Here is a 22,392-nt window from a genome sequence, read left to right as displayed (position 1 = left end):
TCAAGCTTTGTTATGGAGACCCTGGCAGCTCTATGGCTGTCCTGAGGTTCTGTTTGCTTCCTTTGGGTTTTCTGTGTTAGATTCTAGAATCGAGACTATCGGGAAAATGACTTGCAGGCATGAGTTGAGATTATAGAGACAGGACCAGGGCTGGTTTCCTTTACCTCTCACCTTTTACTGAAGCTGTTTCTGGGTGATGACAAATCTGGTGCAAGCTTCAAGACTAAAATAAAATGTCTGAAGCTTTCTATTTCAAGTGATGTAACTATTTTTAGGTTAGCATTTAACATTTTTAGATGTGGTGCAAATTGAGAAAAGACTAGTCAAGCAATTAGTTGTTCTTATTGGCTCTGAATCGTCCTAACGGTTAAACATGTGTTTCTGGGTACACAGGGAAATCAGAGGTGAACAAACATTCTATTTTGGCAAAATCAGTTTCACTTCATCATGATTGTTAGGGCTCTCTTTTTTATGGTTTTAATTGAGATTTAGTTGTTTTCTTGATAGTTTAAAATTTCTGAACCAACCGTAGGTGCTGTCATGGATCCATCCCGAAAACAAGACCGTTATTGTGCGTTGCAGTCAGCCTCTTGTTGGTATGAGTGGTAAACGAAATAAAGAGGATGAGAGATATCTCGACGTCATCAGGGAGACAAACAGACAAGTTAACAAACTCACGATCTATGATGCAAGACCCAATGTCAATGCAGTGGCCAACAAGGTGAGTGTATTTCGTGACATGGTTCTACCTTATATACAGAGTGCAGTGTTTCACATGAATGTTGTCATGACTGGTCAACATGTGGATTTAAAGTCATTAAACTTTGCTTAGATCAGGAAATGAGTTCACTAAGGTAGAAAGTAGTTTTAATCATAAAACATATCTGAAAATTTGATTTCCTTAAAATCAAATGAAGGGGGCTGCCCTGGTGGTCCAGTGGTTGAGACTTCACCTTCCAATGCAGAGGATGTGGGTTTGATCCCTAGTCGGGGACCTGGGATCTCATATGCCTCATGGCCAAAAACCAAAACATAAAATAGAAACAGTACTGTAACGAATTCAAAAAAGACCTTAAAAAGGGTACACATAAAGAAAAATCCTAAAAAAAAATTCAAATGAAAGTCAACTTTTGATAAACTAGGCAAGTCTAGAGCTGTAATGAACTTGGGTTTTGGCCAAGATCTCAGGCATGTGTTAGAATCTCTTTGGAGCCCTTTAGGCTATTGATGGTCATCCTCAATGTCAACACTATGTCATTCTCAGTGTATACACTAGGGAGGCATCTGTGGGGATTGTAAGAAGCTGTAATTGTTAAAATCCTAAATTTGTAGCTTTATCTAAGCAGTCTTGTCTCTATACTCAGAAATGTGTGTTCTCAATTATATGAAATAATCCAAGAAATGAGGAGCTCCATGTATATGAATTTTACAGTTATTTGTGCATGCGTGCCAAGTCACTTCAGTCGTGTCCGACTCTTTGTGACTGTATGGACTCTAGTCTGCCAGGCCTCTCTGTCCATGGGATTCTCCAGGTGAGATTACTGAAGTGGGTTGCTGTGCCCTCCTCCAGGAGATCTTCCTAACCCAGGGATGGAACCCGAGTCTTTTATGTCTCCTGCATTGGCAGGCGGGTTCTTTACCACTAGTGCCACCTGGGAAGCCCTGGTGTCAGTGTTTTCAGAGCATTCTTTCTCCGGGGTTTCCTTGGCCTTCTTAAGCAGAGTATGCTGAGTGCACCTAGGTAAAGTGATAAGGCAGTGTTGCCTGCAGGGGCCCCTCAGCAGCTGCTGCGAAGGCTGTTTGCCCCTGCACGACATGGTCCCAGACTCAGAAATACCTTTGCCATTCAGTTTCAACTTTGGTTTTATTTTTTTCCTTTTCTCATTTCCAGTTGTCACTTATACATGTTCACAGTGGGCCTGCCCCATCCCAAGTTTGAGATTTATTGCTGCTGGTCAGATGTTGGCTTACATTTCATCATCTTGGATATTATTTATCCCGAAGTCATCTACCTCGCATCTTGCATTATTGAAAGCACAAGGCAAGAGCCTGAAAGCAAAACAAGTCCTGAAGCAGCTCACCTAGATGTGGTAGTTTCCTAAACAAACCCTGTAGTGTCTCTCTACATGGGCGTGTATGTGGAGCTGCATTTACAATTATTTGCTCACAGATCATGCACCTGACACCTTTACTCCTGGGGAGCCCCCTGCCCCTTGTGTATTTTTGGACCAGCTATTTGTTACTGCAGTTGATTTGGGTTTAGATAATGAAAATGATTTTGAAATTATCTATAAAGCAATCATGAAGTGAAATCAATCAATAGATTAGGAATTAGAAGAAAATGTTTAGTAACTTCAGCCCACAGATAAATATCTTGTTGTATTATCCTTACTTTTATATTTCTGCTATCCTTCATGTATAATTCAGAGTTGAATACATGCATAAAATGAAGTATTTCCATGTATACATTTAGCCTGAAACAGATATGATATAACATTAAAATGAGGTATTTAGAAAGGATATTTTAAGGTATATAAAATGCATAAAATGAATACCTTTATCATATTAACTCTAAAGCTCATTTTTGTAGCAGTAGAATTATTAAATGCCTTTTTAAGACTCAGGAAATTTGCCTGTGTGTCTAGTCTGTTTAGGAATGAAAGGAAGGAAAGTATTATGGGAAAAAAAAAAACCTAGACTTGAAAAATCTGTGTATCATTCTTTAAAAACCACATTCAGGGTCCCCTCCTCTCTCAGCTGTGTCTTCCTAGCCATCTATCCATGGCAACAGTCTGTATATTGTACTAGGTAACTTGGGTTGTTCTTTTTTGTTGAAGAGAACTGAAAAGAAAACTTCAAAACTAATCCGAGTTGGAGATTTTGAACTTTTGGTAACTCACTCTGTGCTTGACTAATAGATTTTTACCCTTCTGACTTCTCTTTGAATCTAATTGTTTTGCCCTTACGGATATTTAGAAATTTACAGCCCCAGATGTAACAAGCATTTTAAATTAAACAAACAAACAAAACCCAGAGGCAGACAAGATCCAGCACCCTGTGATGAATTAAAGTGGGGCTGTATTAATGTCTGTTTTGGCAGAAACTTTGGCAATGAATTATTACTTTTTCTGTGTATCATCTTCAGTTATTAAAAAAAGAAACTCTAGCATTCAGAATGTCTTTGAAAAATCAGTAACTGTTTACAAACCACATGTCAGGTGTCCGTGGGAGGGTGATGTGTGTCGTTGTGTGAGAGGCTTGCAGAGCTAGTTCACAGTGGAACAGGCACACTCCTGTTGTGACCTCTGATTGTAGCTGCAAGGTGTTATTCCTTGAAATGTGACCCATGTGGGTGTATATTCGTTAGCTGATAGCTATTTAAAAACAACAAAGTGAATATTTGTTGTCTACTACTGATGCTATTTGTACCAAGCTTTAAAAACACACTACTGTTTAAATAAAAAACAATTTCTCACCTGGAGTCTGTGGAGATTGATGCCTCTGGCTTGTACATAGGTCTCCAGGTTTGAAGTTCAAGTGGTAGCCTTACTTCTACTGTAGGAAACCTTCTCTGTGACTAACCCTGGGAAAAAACTGTAGGATGTATTGGCCCTTCTGTCCCGAGCTACAATTGTTGTAAATAAAAAGAGAAGAGGTTTTCTGTGGCAGTGGCAGGCACGTGGTTTGTCTGTCCTCGGCTTTGACTGTTTACTTACCTTTACTTGTGAGTTTACATATTCATATGTTTTTATGATGTTAATTAGCATCCTTCCATTTCTGCTTGCTTTCTTCACAGGTTCCTGAATGATTTAACCTTTTCTTAAAAGGCCAGGGGCCATGTGTTCCATGGTATTTTCAAACATTAAGCAGAAATCAGCCCAGTTCCTAAACAAAACCATAGCATTTCTTTTTGTCTTCGTGGAAAACAGGCATCTTTACGACCCTGTGAAGGGGAAGTGATGCCCACCCTGGCAGCTTGATACTGGCAGGCACCACGGCAGGTGGCGGCCATCTCACCTCCTCTTGAAACCTTTTGTCCTTCGAGGGCCAACCATGTGCAGCACTGTCCCTGGTGTTTTTGCATAGCACATGGACAGTCACAGGGTACTAGAAAAGATTCAGGCTTTGAAATCAGATGACTTAAATTCTGCTTACCTCTGACTTTGGGGTAGTTAAATAGCATCTGTTCTCATTTGCAAAATGGAGATAGTAATACCTGTCTTGTAGCATTGTTATAAGAATTAGATACAATGATGTAAAGCAAGAATCACTGTATCTGCGATGTCAGAGAGGCTCATTAAATGGTGGCTGGTGTTAGCTGTTATAGAGCCCAGCTCCTTTTAATCTTAGGAGACCTCAGTAGTATTATCTCCTGTTCTTCAAGAGACAACATTGAGGCTCAGAGAGGTTAAGTGTTTTGCCACATGTTGCACAGCAAAGAGGGGCTGAAGCTGAGCTATCGACCTGGGTCTGTCTCCAAAGCCTATCTTTTTCCTCTAGCTCATCGTGTCCCATGTGAGCCTACCCTTGGAGTACTGTTAAAATCAGATAGAAGATGAGAACCATTCAGGACCAGCTCTTGCCTTTCCAGATCCAGAAGAAGAGCTAGTAATTAGAGAACATTTTGAAAATGATTTTTTTCTTGCAAATACAGATTCCCAAGAAATTGCCAGCTCCTCATCATTTTTTTCCAGCTCAGAGTGTGACTAATATTGTTGAGGCCTAGTGTCAGATAGGAAGTCGAGTCACATCAATTATTAAATCAAAGTTACAAGGTTTTAGGTTAAGATTTGGAGGACTAATAACCTTTGAAATATTTGTGTAAGTAATGGAAGAAATAGAAAACCCAACTTACTGTTTTGTGTATCTTGTTTCTTAGGCAACAGGAGGAGGATATGAAAGTGATGATGTGTATCATAACGCCGAACTTTTCTTCTTAGACATTCATAACATTCATGTTATGCGGGAATCTTTGAAAAAAGTCAAAGACATTGTTTATCCTAATGTGGAAGAATCTCATTGGTTGTCCAGTTTGGAATCTACTCATTGGCTGGAACATATCAAGGCAAGTATATATTTTGAAAAAAAGATGTATATATATAAAAAGAAAATAATTGTTCAGTGAAACAGGAAATTGTTTTAATTCCTTAAATTGAAAAAAAATTAAACAGTGAGAGAAACAATATTTGTTGTATAGGGCCGAAAGTTTGTGTTTCTTTACAATTTGCTTACCTAAAGTAAAGATATTCTTGAGAGTTTGTGGAGATATCACTTTCCAACTCATCAATAGGGAGTAGTTGAGCCTTTCCCCCAGGTTTGTGTAACCATTACTGCATACGACCTACAAGAATCTGGAGCAATTGTTTTTATTGAAACTAATCTCAATGGACTTAATTTAAAGAATGAGTTTTGTGTTTTTATTATAGTCAATCCTTCGTCTTGATAGAAGCATCAGAAACTTCCATTCTTTTAAAAGTACATGAAACTATGTGAGGAAACTAACAACTTTAGAAACTGCAATTTATTTCTGTAAACTAACAAGGGACTTCCCTCATAGTCCAGTGGTTAGGGGGTCTGTGCTTCCCCTGCAGAGGGTGCAGGTTTGATCCCTGGTTGGGGAGCTTATATATGCGTTTGTGTTCTCCCAAAGTATATATGCTGATACCCTGACCCCCAGTACCTCAGGGTGTGACCTTTTTTGGAAAGAGGGTCATTGTAGATGTGATTGGTTATGACAGGTTCATACTGGGGTAGTGTGGACCCTTAATTCGATAAGGCTAGTGTCCTTATGAAAAGGGGAGATTCGGACACAGAGACATGCTCAGAAAGATACCATCTGAAGATTGGAATTATCCTACCAGAAGGCAGGAAGTACCAGAAGCTTCGAGACAGGCCTGGAACAGGTCCTTCCCTAGAGCCTTCAGAGGGAGCATGACCCTGCCCACACCTTGATCTCGGACTTCTAGCCTCCAGACCTAAGAGATGATACATTTCTGTCATTTAAGCCCCCAGTCTGTGTGACACTATTACGATAGCCCTAGTGAACTCGTATAATCACATATGTGAAAGAAGGTTTGACATGTAGTTTGGTTTTGTGTCTGTTTGTCTTGTTATAATACCTACTTACCTCAGTTTCCCTGGTGGTAAAGAATATGCCTGTAGTGTGGGAGACGTGGGTTCGATCCCAGGGTCAGGAATATCCCCTGGAGAAGGGACTGGCAACCCATTCCAGTAGTCTTGCCTGGAGAATTCATGGACAGAGCAGCCTGGCGGGCTACAGGCTATGGGGTCACAAAGAGTTGGACACGACTGAGTGACTAACACTTTTCACTTTCACTTTGTCTTTGAAAGCAGTTTCTGCAGAGGAAAAACAATAAACCTTCTAGTTCCTGCCCTTCCATTTTCAGAACATTTCCCGTTCTAGACGTTAAGAGTATTTTAAAGCAGGACTTTTTACTTAAGGCTTTAAGTTCAAATTTAAGCAGTCCCTTCCAGCTGGCCATTTACTCGCATGTTTTTCTTTGCCAGCTTGTTTTGACAGGAGCCATCCAGGTCGCAGACAGGGTTTCTTCGGGGAAGAGCTCGGTGGTGGTGCACTGCAGTGATGGTTGGGACAGGACGGCCCAGCTGACGTCCCTGGCCATGCTCATGTTGGACAGCTTCTACCGGAGCATCGAGGGCTTTGAAATATTGGTCCAAAAAGAATGGATCAGTTTTGGACATAAATTCGCATCTGTAAGTAAACAATTTTTAAATTATCTGGTCATTACCACCTGGGATTAAAAAAAACTAGTTTGTGAAACCACTGATTTCCTTTTAAAAAGAAAATCTGAGTAGTAGTATAAAAAAACACTCTGCAGGTTTGAAAATGTGTGGTGCCTTGGGTTTAGCCAGTCTTTTCAGGAGACATGTTCATCCATCTGTGCCATTTACAGTTTCACTTGAAAGTGATATGGAAAGTGTTTCAGTTGAAATTGTACAAAAGAGGGAAGATACTCCTTTCTCAACTAATATTATAACTACTAGAGCCAAATATTTGTAGATATGCTAGACTTTTTGTTCAGGCTTTTGCTATTTTCTGATAGATATTTTGAAGACCAAGAGAACCTATTAAAATGTCTGTTTGCAGGTCTGGTTTCCAGACACCCTTTGAATAAGCACTTTGAACAAGTTCCACGGATGGTTCTCCTGAAGTGAACCCATAAACCATTTTAGAAACACTGCTGTGTAGCCTTGTAGCCTGCATCTAAATTTTATAAGTACTGTGAACAGCATTGTCAAGTAGAAAGAATCATTGTTAACGGTGAAGTTTTTGACTTATTTTCGAGAAAAAAACTTTTTTAAAAAGAATTTTTTAATTATAATCATCACACCCTTTTGGATATGGTTTCAAGATTTGAAATTTTCAGATTGGTCCCATAGCAACTGGTAACAGTTTGCAGGGTGATCTGGTCCAGTCTACCTGCAGCTGCACAAAATTCTGATCGGATAAAATAGTTGTAATGCTCACGTAGGATCATGATGCTTTCTCAGTTTGTATTGATATTTTTAGAGGTTTATCTGCGTAATTTCCATTGTTTTGAAACCTTACATTATTTTCTTTATTGCCATGGGGAAAAATACTATTCACTCTCTGAGAAACGTGGTGTTTGGAAAGCAGATTACTGAGTTGTGACTGTCACATTTTGTGGGTTATACCTTTCTCAGTTTTAAAACAAATCATTAATTCCTTTCAGAGAATAGGTCATGGTGATAAAAACCACGCCGACGCTGACCGATCTCCTATTTTTCTCCAATTTATTGATTGTGTATGGCAGATGTCAAAGCAGGTAAGAGATATATTGGATGAAAATACATTTCACCTCATCTTTAAATATCTTGATATAATATCTGGGATTTGTGTCAGAGTAACACAGGGTAGAGTTAGAGATATAACAAGTTTGGCCATGTGCAAATAATTCTGGACACCAGGTGATGGGTACATGGGGTTCACTTTTTTAATCCTCACTACTATTTATATTGACTGGAATTTTTCATAATAAAGTTTTTAAAATTTAATATCTAACTACACTCTCTCTGCTAATGGAAGAGCAGTGCAATTGACACCACCAGTCATTATTTCCAATTTATCCTACACTGGTGTTTGTGTATGGGCATGTCTGCTCCCTTAGACTGCTGTAAATAAATCACCTCAAATATCCTGTACGCTCAGGAGAACCCCAGAAAATGGGCTTGTTTTCCGTTTTTGACTCTTTATTCCTTTACTTGATGCTCATTTATGCTCTCCAGCCCTGGGCAGAGCACCAACAGATGAGCCATAGGGCGCTGCAGACCTCAGCCTCAGCTGTCCCCCCAGAACAATTATGCACCTCTTCTGAGCTCTATGAGATCAGCCTCAGGTTTTCATGTGTTCCTTACCCATTTGTTTCTGTCTAGTTCCCTACAGCTTTCGAATTCAATGAACGGTTTTTGATAACAATTTTGGATCATCTGTATAGCTGCCGCTTTGGTACGTTCTTATATAATTGTGAATCTGCTCGCGAGAAACAGGTGAGTGAAAAATGCTCATCTTTTTGGTTAAAGGGTCACCAAAATATGTCTAGTCTGCCATGAAATACGAAGAATTTGATAGCTTGGCTTGTGGTGAATGCAGAGTGTCTCATTTTGTACCCCACGCTTGGGCGTTTTCACTTCAACCAGAGGTTATTGATTTTGTGGTGTGGCCTTCATGGGTAAGACATTGACTTTTCCCTCAGAGAGTAAGAATGATTTTTTTGTTGGGGTATAGATGATTTACAATACTATATAAGTTTCAGTATATAACACAGTGATTCAATAGTTTTATAGATTATACTCCATTTAAAGTTCAGTTCAGTTCAGTCGCTCAGTCGTATCTGACTCTTTGCAACCCCATGGACTGCAGCACGCCAGGCTTCCCTGTCCATCACCAACTCCCAGAGCTTACTCAAACTCATGTCCATTGAGTTGGTGATGCCATCCAACCATCTCATTCTCAGTTGTCCCCTTCTCCTCCCACCTTCAGTCTTTCCCAGCATCAGGGTCTTTTCAAATGAGTCAGTTCTTTGCATCAGGTCGCCAAAATATTGGTATTTCAGCTTCAGCATATTAAAGTTATTATGAAATAATGGTTATATTTCCCAATGCTGTATATCCTAGTAGCTTATTTAGTTTATACCTAATAGTTTGTACCTGTTACTCCCCTACCCCTATACTGCCCCTCCCACCTTCCCTCTCCCTGCTAGTAATCACTAGTATGTTCTCTACATTGGTGAGTCTGTTTCTGTGTTACTACATTTCTTCACTTGTATTATAGATTCTTCATATAAGTGAAAACATACAGTATTTCTCTTTCTCTGACTTATTTCACTAAACATAATCATCCCCTCCAGGTTCAGCCATGTTGCTGCAATTGGCAGTACTTCATTCTTTATGGCTGAGTAGTAGTCCATTGTATATACATGGCACATCTTATTTGCCCATTCACCTGTTGATAGACACTTAGGTTGCTTACATATCTTGGCTATTGGAGTAAGCATGACTATTAAAGACATGCAAGGTCACCCTCCCAAAACACCATAAAAATGTCAGTAAGGGAAAATTTTTAAAAGGCATTAACCCACAAGAACAGGGGGAAATAAGAAAGGAGACACAGCAACAAACTTGGAAGCTGGAAAGATAGTAGATAAGTGGAAAATAACTTCACTTGAGAATCTCATACCAGCAGTAGGGAAGGCAAGAACCAGTCCACTTTGCATCGCAGGAACCCCAGATGACTCAGGGCTTCTGGAGCAAAGGGGGAGGGATAAGATACCCTGAAGGTGTATTTAGAATAAGCAGGCAGCTTTCCTGGATCACCCCCACCCATCTCTGGAGTTGAGGACAGAGGTTTCTTCTCAAGAAAGAGTGAGAGTAGGTCTCCAGGCTGGAGACCCGAGTGTCATCAGGGGTTGAATGAATGGAACAGCTGGCCTGTGAGGGCCTCCGCCCATGTCCCCTGCTAACTCCTTACATCCTGGCAGCAGGTCCTTATGTTTCAGGTAGGAGCCTTCTCTGTTGCCAGGGAAGGAGAGAGAAGGGAACCCTTGGATGTTGCTGGTGGGGGTGTAAAATATCATGGGAGCCAGCATTTCTACTCCCGGGTATGTACCCAAGAGGGAGGAAAACAGGGGTAAGGCAAAAACTTAGTGCAGGGCAGCCCTACTCATAATAACTAAAAGGCCTCAACAACCCCATCATCCGTCAGCTGATGAACAGACAAACTAAATGTGGTCTCTCCATTCAGTGAAATATTATCCAGCCATCAGAAGGAATGGAGTTCTCACCCACATCACAAATGCATGACCCTTGAAAATATGCTTACTGAAAGGAGTCAGACATAAAAAGGCACATACGATATGATTACATTTATCTGAAATGTCTAGAAAATCAAGTCCATAGAAACAGAAAGCAGACTAGTGGTTGACAGGGGGCTGAGGGAGGGGAGCATGGGGAGTTCCTTCTTAGTGTGTACGGGCCTTCCTTTGGGGATGATGAAAATGTCTTAGCACTTGACAGAGGTGGTGGTTGCACACCATGGAGAAAGTACTAAGAGCATTTTAGTACTAAAAGTCTACCATCGTAGACTAAAATGATGAATTTTATGGTATATGAACTACACTGAACTTTTAAAAAAACAGAAAGAATCATCTCTGGAGAAAGCGACTAGCCCAAGAAGAAGGACCTCAGCATTTGCTGAGTCATAACAATCTAAACCCTAAACATGGATCTCATCAAAGCTATGCTATATATTGGGGGTTCCCAGGCAGGGCAGAGGGTGTGAGCACAGCACACACAGCAGCGTGGGGTGGGAGCCATTCTCCCTGTGACAGTGTCAAGAGTTAATGCCTGTAAATGTGTAGTCAAAAAATAGCAAGAGGATGGTGTTTCTCCAAGATGTGGAGGTAAGTACCAAATAACCAGATACATTTAAAAAGTCAAACAGTTGTTTGGGGGAGAAAGGTGAGAGACTGCTTTTTCCATAACAAACCTTGTCTAGCTGTTTGACTTTAAGTCAACTGTGTGCACGTATAAAAATAAAAACAAGCATGCAAATAAAGACAAGGCAGTGTAGACTGTGGTGGAGAAAGCAATGGCACCCCACTCCTTCCTTTACTCTTGCCTGGAAAATCCCATGGACAGAGGAGCCTGGTAGGCTTCAGTCCATGGGGTTGCTAAGAGTTGGACTCGACTGAGTGACTTCACTTTCCCTTTTCACTTTCATGCATTGGAGAAGGAAATGGCAACCCACTCCAGTGTTCTTGCCTGGAGAATCCCAGGGACGGGGGAGCCTGGTGGGCTGCTGTCTATGTGGTTGCACAGAGTCGGACACGACTGAAGTGACTTAGCAGCAGCAGCAGCAGTGTAGATTGTGCATCCAAAAGGGTCAAAAGAAGTTTTAGGTGGATCCCAAGAAGGCAAAATTATGCTGCTGTTATTACTATTCACATTAAAAAAAATCTGTATGTTCAAGGGATTTCTTCAGTCACTTATTTCAAGCTGTTCTTTTCAGCTTCCACTTTTATCTTATTGGTCCTTTCTTCTTGATTTTTAAAAAAATTTACATATTTTTAAATTGAAGGATAATTGCTTTACAGAATTTTGTTGTTCTCTGTCAAATATCAACATGAATCAGCCATAGGTGTATATATGTCCCTTCCCTCTTGAACCTCTCATCACCACAAAGAGTTTCCAGTTCTGCCTTCAATAATTTTAATACTTGCCTTTTTATTTCCCAAGTTTTGATTTTCCTCTATTTATGGTCAGAACTGGTTAAAAAAAAAAAAAGCCTATAATTGAAAATCAGTGAAGATATGAACATCTGTATGAAATGATGGGCACCAGACGGAAAAAGTGAAGCTTCACTGAAGTTGGGTATCTAGGTGTTTCAAATATCTGGATATTGGTATGATGCATTAAACCTCTGGGTGTTTCATTAACCTAACTATCTAGATGCAAACTGTCAAATAGACCCAGGTTAAGATTTTGTAGTTTGAACAAACACAAAAATGGAAAAAGTCAGTGAGATCTTGTGATAATTTTTCCTTGCTGCTGAATTCAAAAGAGCATGGTGCCCATCTGTTCGTGAATGTTTTCCCAGCCAGGAATAGTTTTCTTAGGTCAGTGAATTGCATTTAATGTTACAGCATCCTGCCCCTCTCTCTTCCAGCAGAAACAGAGGCTCTCGAGCCATTATGTATGCAAATATCAGGAAGTGGTGCTCAGCACTCCGGGCACAGGAGGCTTTTTGAGCTATTATGGGGATAATGTACATGTGTGATTCAAATTGACGCTCAGCTGTATCGCCACAGCCTGAAAAATGGTTTGTGTACTGGGGTGTGTTTTTACTTAGGCTTTCCACTTTCTCTTTCCTCTAGAAAGTTACAGAAAGAACCGTTTCTTTATGGTCACTGATCAATAGTAATAAAGACAAATTCAAAAATCCCTTCTACACTAAGGAAATCAATCGAGTGTTATATCCAGTTGCCAGTATGCGTCACTTGGAACTTTGGGTGAATTACTATATTAGATGGAACCCCAGAATCAAGCAACAAGTAAGTGAAGTAGCATTGTGAATATAGTGATGTCGAATGAGTACTAGCTCGGGACTTTGATAATGTTATGTAGCAGTTATTTAAAAATATTATGAAAGGAAAAATAGAGTAAAAAATGACACTTGCTTTTAATCCCAACTTCAGTTAAAAACTGTTTTTAATGCCTAAACCATTTATTTTGATTGCTGTTGAACTAATATTTTCCTGCCAATATGAGTAATGCAGTTTTTTAAAACTAAGATCTAAGCTAATTTTTTATTGGAGTATAGTTGCTTTACAATGTTGTGTTAGTTTCTCTGTACAGCAGTGATTCAGCTATGTGTATACATGTGCTGTGCTTAGAAGCTCAGTCATGTGTGACTCTTTGCAACCCCATGGAGTGCAGTCCACCAGGCTCCTCTGTCCATGGGGATTCTCTAGGCAAGAATACTAGAGTGGGTTGCCGTGCCCTCCTCCAGGGGATCTTCCCGACCCAGGGATCAAACCCAGGTCTCCAACATTGCAGTCAGCTTCTTTACTATCTGAGCCACCAGGGAAGACCAAGAATACCGGAGTGAGTAGCCTGTCCCTTCTCCAGGGGATCTTCCTGACTCAGGAATCAAACTGGGGTCTCCTGCATTGCAGGCAGATTCTTTACCACCTGAGCTACCAGGAAGCCCATATGTATACATATATCCCCTATTTTTTGAATTTCCTTCCCATTCAGGTCACCACAGAGCATTGAGTAGAGTTCCCTGTGCTATATAGTCAGTTCTCATTAGTTATCTATTTTGTACATAGTAGTATATATGTGTCAGTCCCAATCTCACAATCCATTCCACCCCTGTCCCCCACCTTGGTATCCATAAGTTTGTTCTCTATGTCTGTGTCTCTATTTCTGCTTTGCATATAAGTTCATCTATGCCATAAAATGTAAACTAATTTAAATCTCTGGAAAATTTCTGAGTTTTCATAGTCAAGTATTTCCTTTAATGACTAAAAGTTGTTACACCTCATAAGAAGGTTCTTTCCAGAAACTAGACTGAGATGATCCTTCAAGGAAAAGAAACATTTTCTATTATCTATTCACTTGTATGTTACTTGTCAACTAATATCAGAGTGCTTTTTACCGAAAGTCTTTACTTCTAAAATAAAGATAATTGATCTGTCAAAGGATAGTACAGTCAATTGGCCATTTATCAGTCAAACATGGAAATGGTGATTTTTGAAGCAAAAGACTCCACATTTTATTAAAGGCACAGTCAGGCTTTTTCCCACTACTGCATCCAAGATCAGAAGGAAAATCCAGCGTATTTGTGAGGGCTCAGCAGTACATCCATTGAGCGATTTGTTCTAAGCACTGTAAATATTAAGTATTTGCAATCACTCTTTCTAAAGGTTTTCACACTTTCCTGTGGTTAGGATGGTTGAATACCTGTTCTCCCAGGCCAGTCTTTCGTAAGTGTCAGCTTTAATCCCACTACACATAGGCAATAGAAGGGCCTGGTGCTCAGTCTGACTCTGGATTGTTTATTCCACTCAGGCAGCTGGCTACACGCCAGTGTGTGTACCCTCTTCCCACCAGGGAGATGCACGTTTAAGCTGGCCCTCTTGTTTCAAGGTCTCTGCTTGCTTGCCTGAAAGCCTTTTGCAGTTTCATGATGGTTGAAATGTATGATCTTTTGGAAAGTGACAGATTCCAGGGCTTGAGAACATTCACTTGTTTAGTTTAGGATTTGAGAAGTACACAGAGGGAGTGTATTTAGCTGTAGTTCGAGCATTTGGAACATCAAATAAAGAGGAAATAAGAATTTTCCCAAGATTCTAAGCACTGTTACACGGGACATGTTTCTTTGCTGGTTAAAAAATACTATATAGATGAGCCTTGTTTGTCCTATAAATTTTACCTTTTCTGTATTTATCATGGCTTAAAAAAAAATAACTGTTGGTGATTAGAAAATGTTGATAGTTTCTGTACAGTTTCTGTAGTCTCTTCTTCTCATCCATCTGTACTTGGAGAAGCTCTTGAAATTCCATGCATTTAGAGCAATTCACTTATGACATACAAAGGTAATGACAATTGTGTGACAAGTCAGGTTTTCAGCAACACCACTGGAAGAATTTACTGTGACGTGTCTCTCCCCTTTACTCTCCCAGAACTGAGCCAAATGGAATTGAGCCAGGTAGGAGTGAACATTTCCTTGATTGAGGTTTTTATTTTGAGACAGTGATTGGTCTGTATTATGATCTGTGAGATTTACTCCAAGAAAATAACTCACCCTTCCTATATAGATTTTCTGAATGTCAAGGGTCCTATACACATCTTTATGTCGTTCGGCATCTTGCATTTTCATCTGCCAAATACCATGCATCAGGCACTGGGGGGACCCAGAGATTAAGAAGAGCTGGTCTCTGTCCACAAGGAGCTCCCAGACTGCAGGGGCGCCCAGGAACAGAAGTTGATGATCAAGCTCGAGGAGAAATGTGAACTAAGTGCATCAAATTTCCCAAAAGATCTTATGCAGAACATTATTTCATACAGAAATAGATTACAATCCAATCACACAGGACTTTTCAAATTCTATAATGTAAACCTAAAAGAATATACTTAACTACTGAAATTGTTCTTCAGTTGTGTGGCCCGGTTGGTATACAGGCAGTTGCTGAATGCCAGGGACATTCACAGCACTATGGTAAACTATCCGTGTTGAAAGATGTAGAAACATATCCAGCCTCTCCCCACAGTGAGCTATTCCCCCAAGAAGAAGGCAGGGCTAATGTGCTTTTTTTAAAGCGGAATCCACTGGCCTTTGCTACAACCTCAAAATTGAGAGTTGATGGCAAGACCAATTCTTATATTTGACAAACTGTGAAGAAGCAAATTTGGTACTTTTATTTAATATGAGGAAGTTTCTCAGGCCAAAAGCCAATGGAGAATTTAGTCCCGTAAACCTTAGTGAGACCTTCAGCTGCTGGTGTGTTGCATATTGTCCTTTGGGGACGTCTGCACTCCATGTGGCTCTGAACCAGGGTTGCCCCAGGCAGATCCTGTTTTACTTAGGATGACAACAAGGACAGCTCTTCACAGGCTTACCTGGGTGGAGTTTAAGTCTTTTCTCATAGAAAAGTTAGAAAGGAATATGAATATGAAAATCATTTGAAGCCTAAAATACCTGTGTAGCCACTGACTGCCTGTGCCTGGCATGCTCCTTACTTCATACTTCATTCCCTGAGGGACACGTCGAGGTGTGGGATTTACAGTCACTTCACTATGAATTTCATTTCTCGCTGTTCTGTCCTGTGATATGCTGTCACAAATGGATTCTTTCCTTCTATTATATCCCTAAATTGGTTCTCTTTGTCTCTAGGCTAATGACTGCTAGACATCTTTTGTACCCACTACCAGACCAAATGATCTTTTTATTTCTAATAGTTTTTTAACTCTATAGCCTTGTCTATCATTGGCAAAAATGATTGTTTTACCTCTCATTTCTTTTTCTTGTCTTGCTGGTACAATAACAAATAGATTCTAGTAGTCATGTGGAAAAGAGAAGTTTTAAAAATAACCAAGAGCATTTTGGAGGAGAGTGTTGAGGAAACCCTTGCCCTGCCACGTTAGGACTTATCTGAAGCAGAACAGAACTCAGAAACAGAGACCGGAGATGCGGAGGCTGGGGAGGGGGAAGAATGGACCTTCGATGGTAAATGTTTAGTGGTCCATGGTCCTGGCACAGCAAACGGAGCCAGTGCACATGGAGTCCTCTTCCCCAAACCTGCTGCTCCCACCGGCTTCCGCATCTCAGTGCTTGGCAGCTCCATCCTACATGCCCTGGCCAGAAACCTGAATGTCATCCTTTTCCCCCACTTTAAAAACCAGCTTTATTGAGGTATAATTGATACATAATAATCTGCACATGTTCAAAGTGTGCGGTGTGGTAGGTGTTCATATGTGTCTGTACACGTGAGACTCTGACCACATTAGAGGTCGTGCATACACCCATCCCCAGCAAACACTCCTGTCCCTGTAGGTGAGCTTCCATTTACCACACAGTCATCCTCGCCTTCCCTGCTCTCTCGCCACTTGTCCCAGGCTGTCAGGAGAGCTTGCAGGGCTTCCAGCCTCTTCACTGATGCCTCTTTCTCACACACCCTGCTTTGGCCACGCTGGGCTCCTTGCTCGGCCTCGAGACCCTCAGCCATCTGCCTGGCCACCTCCCTCCCCTCCCTGCAGCCCTTCCCCAAGAGTCACCTTGTCAAGGTGACTCACTCCCACCACCCTGCTGAGAGTGTCACCCACCCCCGGTGTGTCCCTGTCCCTCCCGCCATGGACCTCTACGTCCGTGTCCTATGGACCACATCCTATGGGCCTCCCAGGGTCATCGTTGTCTTTGCTGTTTGTCTGTCTCCCCCTGCTGGAAGAGAAACACCACAGAAGTGGACACTGGGGCCTCCTTTAGGTGGCGCTAGTGGTAAAGAACCCACCTGGGAATGCAGGAGACATAAGAGACCTGAGTTTGATCCCTGGGTCAGGAAGATCCCCTGGAGGAGGGCATGGCAACCCACTCCAGTATTCTTGCCTGGAGAATCCCATGGAAAGAGGAGCCTGGTGGGCTATACAGTCCCTGGGGTCACAAAGAGTCAGACATGACTGAGCACGCACATTCACGGCTGAATCCTGAGCCCCTGGAGCAGTGTCCAGCTCTCAGTGGAGCATATACAGAGAAAAACAGGCAAAGGGTATTAAGGGGCAGTGCACAGCACTTATTGGGCATCAGTCACTCTACACACATTCCTGTTCGAACAGAGCCATACAGTAAAAAGAACAGGGGCTCACAGGAAGGATGGGGCTAGGAGGGAGGAGGAGACTTCTCCAAACCCTGCCCCTTTGTAAGCAGAGCGCTGAGGAGAGCACCAGTCAGGCCTTGGCAGGCTGTAGTGGGTTGAATAGGGGCCCCCAAAACACACATCCACTTGGAACCTGTGAATGTGACCTTACTTGGAAAAAGGGTCTTTACAGATGTGCTTGAGTTCAGAATATCAAGATGAGGTCCTCCTATATTTAGTCAGGCCCTAAATCCGAGGATAGGTGTCCTCATAAGAGAAAAGAGAAGATTTGAAAGCCAGACATATACACGAGATGAGGCTGTGTAAAAACAGAATGATTGCAGTGCTGTGGCCACAAGCCAAGGAAGCCTGAAGTCGCCAGAAGCTGGTAGAGGCAATGAAGTCTCCTCCCCTAGAGTCTGGCAGCCACAGGAAATGAATACAGTCCTAGCTCCTGCCATCTTCTCTGATGCAAGTCCCAAAGAGCATTACAAGTCAGATCTATGGTGTAGCCTTCTTCATCAGCATAGTGTCTTCATGGCTTCCTCATTGGTACTTGCAGCTTCAGCATGCAGCTTGAACTGAAAGTGAAAGTCGCTCAGTTGTGTCCAACTCTTTGCAACCCCACGGACTATACAGTCCATGGAATTCTCCAGGCCAGAATACTGGAGTGGGTAGCCTTTCCCTTCTCCAGGGTCTCTTCTCAACCCAGGGATTGAACCCAGGCCTCCCACATTGCAGGCGGATTCTTTACCAGCTGAGCCACCAGGGAAGCCCAAGAATACTGGAGTGGGTAGCCTATCCCTTCTCCAGGGGATCTTCCTGACCCAGGAATCAAACTGGGGTCTTCTATATTGCGGGCGGATTCTTTACCAACTGAGCTATAATGCAGTGGAAAGCAGAACAGTTCTAGAAGCCACTAGCCATAAAGAAAGGCACTTCAGTAGACTGGAGATTCACACTAGGCTGCCTGTTGGGGCCAGTGTTCTCTGCTATACATTAATATGGACAGTAGAATGTTAAAAGTTGTGTTAGGGCACAGCGATACAAACTAAACCTACCATGAGATACCAAGTTATACTCATCAAATTGGCAAAAACTATTTCTCTTACATTGCCAAGCACTGGTGACCGGGAACCGCCAGGCACCACTAGTGAGACGGTAAGATCATCTCCCCACCTCAGAGAACAGTCAGACTGCATGTGGTCAAGTGGAACCAATCATACTGTCCTCTTCAGCAGTTCCTTCCCCACCCACCAGAACAATTCATTCAGGTAACATTCATATACTTGCCTGAGGAGACGCGTCCAAAGATGGCCCAGCATCACCTGCAGTAGTGGTGATGCTATCCCCCTGTGGGGGATGGATAGAGCAGCCATGGTTTATGTATTCCATGGAACTCAACTGAGATCCAGTTCAGAAACATAGTGGCAGATCAAAATGTGGATTGAGAACTAGAGAAAACCGCTGAGGTCCAGTTTTACCAAGTAGAGAAGAATGGTGTATTTTGTTACTGGATACTCACTTAGAGAAAAAGGGTTGCAAGTCTGCACAGGAAGGAAGACTGCACCCCAGCCTGAGAAGGGTTGTTGCCTCTCAGAGCACAGTGGGGACAGGTGACACAGCAGCCCGGACCTATGCCTGGATAGATGCATTTTAAAAAGATGGCGACACATGTGTGTGGAACTGTGTGTGTGAGTTATTTCTTGGTGGCAGATAGCTGGCTATCTTTTTATTATCATGAATCTTTGTGCTTTTCTGTATTTGCAAATTGTGCAGTAGTGAAGGAAATGATGTCTATTAACCCCCAATGACAGGGTTTGTTCAGAAAGCAGCAGCTGCAGCAGATGGGGGCGCAGGTGTGTCTTGGTGGCAGAAAGCACTCACATCTTTCCTTCTGTCCAGCAGCCAAACCCAGTGGAGCAGCGTTACATGGAACTCTTGGCCCTACGTGATGAGTACATCAAGCGCCTTGACGAATTGCAGCTTGCCAATTCTGCCAAGCTTTCCGATCCCTCGGCCTCACCTTCTAGCCCTTCACAAATGATGCCCCACGTGCAGACTCACTTCTAATAAAGAAAAAAGCAGACTTTTCATTCGGGGCCTCTGTACAAAGTAGGTTAAACTATTTGCCTCCATTTAGAACTTGAACTAACATAATCTTAAACTCTTGAATATGTGCCTTCTAGAATACATATTGCAAGAAAACTACAGTATCTACACGGCAATCGGAAGAAAGGAGCCCAGATGGGGTTTTGGAAAATCCTGATACCTTCAAAAGTGGTTTTTGAAAGATAATATTTAAATCATATTTACCTCTTCAACCTCGTCAGAAATATTATGTGCACAATATGTACTTTGTGGGCCTCATTGGAACAATGACATTTTTAACTAAAGGGGGAAAATGTATGTTTATGAGATGGATTTTCCTCAGACTGCTTATAGTAGTTGCTTTGGGTGATCTAAAGTGAACCTAAATGTGAAAGATGTGTGTTCCTGCCAAAACTAAATTGAGCTCAGCTTCCGAGGCATGATCCAAAACAAGGTGTTTAAATAATTGCCAAATTTCACACCATCATATGTGTGATGACTTGAGAAATAGCTGTGTAGATGAGTTTTCCATTATTTTGAAATTTTGGAATATGAAGTATTTTCCCCTAATTTCCAAGAGAAGCATATTTTTATATTTAAAAAAAAAGATAGGGCCCAGTTAAATATGATTTGATTATTTTTAACATTTCCACTTCTGTTTCCTAAGTTCTTTCATGAGCTTGCCTAGAATTCTGACCTGTTTTCAGGTGGTGGAAAGCCCTTCTCTAGCACTGTTTGAAGATGTTGGATGCATTATGCTGCTTACGTGAATGTTTTTGCAAATGTTGCTCTAGTCAAACTAGCTTATCTGCCAAAGTGTCGGGTTGACCATCTTGGATGTGTGAGCTGTCCCTAGAGCAGCAGCCTCTGAAATAAAAGCCGCAGATGTACATTTGTTGAGCGTATTCTTGAAAGTATGGTGTTTATGAATTTCAATGGTGTTTGACACCCTTTTCCACCCAGGAGTGCATAAAAACTGGTTCTACAGATTTTTACTTGAAGTACCCAGCGGTTTGCTTTTTCAGGTTTTTTTCTTTTTTTGTAGTATTAAATGCAATTTCAAATGCAGTTCTATTTGATATCTGAACTAATTCATTTAGTCAGTATATTTGTAAAAGTTAAGGCTAGAGTTAAAAAGCAATTAATGTGTTTTACAATGATTTGTAAAGGTCTATTTATAGCTAATATGGTTTTGTTTTCAATGAATTAAGAGAGATTAAATATATCTTTGTAAATTATTTTATGTCATAGCTTAATGGTTTACCAAATAAGACATCTCAAATGCAGTAGTATAAATGTATAAATTTTGTATGTATAAGAAATTTTATTAGACAGTCTCTTGCTTTTTGTAAACGCTGTAAATATTTCATAAATTAACGAAGTGTCACTCCATAAAAAGAAAAAAAAGCTAATACTAATAGCTGAAAGAATTTTGTGAAATTTCATGACAACTGTTTCATGGCAATAATGACTAAAGACCTGCTGTAATAAATATATTAACTAAACATTGCACTTTATTCCCAGGGCTGTAACTTTGCAGTGTATGTGTCTTAAATGTGCATGTTGCCCATCTTATTTGCTTTTCCTGGATCTACTTCACATGCTCTTTATCTTACTAGCAACCTTGTATAGGGCTCTCCCCAAATCCCAACAATATTGGAAATTTAAGTACATTAACAATGCAGATTTTAAGCCACAAGTGCCTTTATTTTGGGCTTCCCTGGTGGCTCAGACAGTAAAGAATCTGCCTGCAATGCAGGAGACCTGGGTTCGATCCCTAGGTTGGGAAGATCCCCTGGAGGAGGGCATGGCAACCCACTCCAATATTCTTGCCTGGAGAATCCCCATGGACAGAGGAGCCTGACAGGCTATAGTCCACGGGGTTGCAAAGAGTTGGACACAATCGAGCAACTAAGCACAGCACAGCATAATGACCTGTGTTTTTTAAAATTTATTTTGTTAAGTATACTTGATTTACAATATTGTATTAATTTATGCTGTATGGCAAAGTGATTCAGTTATACATATATATTTTTCCTATTCTTTTGCATTATGGTGTATCATGGATATTGAATATAGTTTCCTGTGCTATACAATAGGACCTTGTTGTTTATCCCTTCTATATATAGCAGTTTGCATCTGCAAATCCCAAACTCCCACTCCCATCTCTCCCCCACTCCCCTGCCCCTTGGCCACCACAAGTCTGTTCTCTGTGTCAAACTACAGCTGTCTTTATTAACATAAGGATAGCTTTCACAAAAGTTCTGGGTTGCAGACATGTGAGACCGTAGACTCTGGATGGAGAATGTAGCAGTCGATATTAAGGGAGATTGAGAGACTGAAATAAGTCATACTCGAAGTCTCTTTAGGTAAGAAATATGAAAATTCTTCAGATGCTGTCAACTGGAAATTGTTTATGTATGCATGTGCTAAGAATACTAAATAGTTATAATAGTTCACTTACCATTTAAAAAATCTGAATAGGACTCTTAAAAGAGCAAGTATCTCATTTAAACTATGAGTAGGTTTACTCATAGAACTCTGCAGGTTCTTCTTCAGGCACAGCTGTGTTTCACCCTCACTGCGCCCTCATGGCCATCAGTGTTCTCTTGTCCCTGTTGTTCAACCAAGGAGAGCACCGTGGATGCAGGGCTTTACCCACATGCCCAAAGTTCCAGAGCATTGAAACAGATGTATGCAGGCACCAAACTGAATGCTACCTCTCTTGGATTCCCACTGAATAGCTTTAGCTCTGCCTTCTGGAATGAAATAGAATAAACTCTTCCTGGGGCAGCCCTTCAAGTAATTGGAATCATACATATTTTTGATAATATAACAGGTTTTCTCTAACTATAGTCATGGTATTTCTGATTTATTTGTGATAAGA

General features: G+C 41.2%; 1 protein-coding gene across 6 annotated transcripts in view; it reads left to right on the top strand.

Moving 5' to 3' along the window:
• The window catches only part of MTM1 (myotubularin 1), a 91,550-nt gene extending 70,540 nt beyond the window's left edge, over nt 1-21,010 (top strand). For 4 of the 6 annotated variants that reach the window (XM_025277394.3, XM_006059686.4, XM_044937609.2 and 1 more), the window contains 7 exons: nt 533-721; nt 4,880-5,065; nt 6,529-6,735; nt 7,737-7,829; nt 8,437-8,550; nt 12,435-12,611; nt 19,320-21,010. In XM_025277394.3, coding sequence (XP_025133179.3) covers nt 533-721; nt 4,880-5,065; nt 6,529-6,735; nt 7,737-7,829; nt 8,437-8,550; nt 12,435-12,611; nt 19,320-19,487 — 1,134 coding nt within the window. In that variant the 3' untranslated portion in view covers nt 19,488-21,010. The remainder of the gene's footprint in view (nt 1-532; nt 722-4,879; nt 5,066-6,528; nt 6,736-7,736; nt 7,830-8,436; nt 8,551-12,434; nt 12,612-19,319) is intronic. The other 2 variants (XM_006059687.4, XM_044937610.2) reach the window with 2 other exon arrangements.
• The last annotated feature ends 1,382 nt before the right edge of the window (nt 21,011-22,392 follow it).

The sequence above is a fragment of the Bubalus bubalis genome, chromosome X (assembly GCF_019923935.1).
Source record: "Bubalus bubalis isolate 160015118507 breed Murrah chromosome X, NDDB_SH_1, whole genome shotgun sequence".
NCBI classification, from domain to species: Eukaryota; Metazoa; Chordata; class Mammalia; order Artiodactyla; family Bovidae; genus Bubalus; species Bubalus bubalis.
The sequence above is the reverse complement of the archived record's forward strand: the minus strand, read 5'-3'. Positions and strand labels throughout refer to the sequence as shown.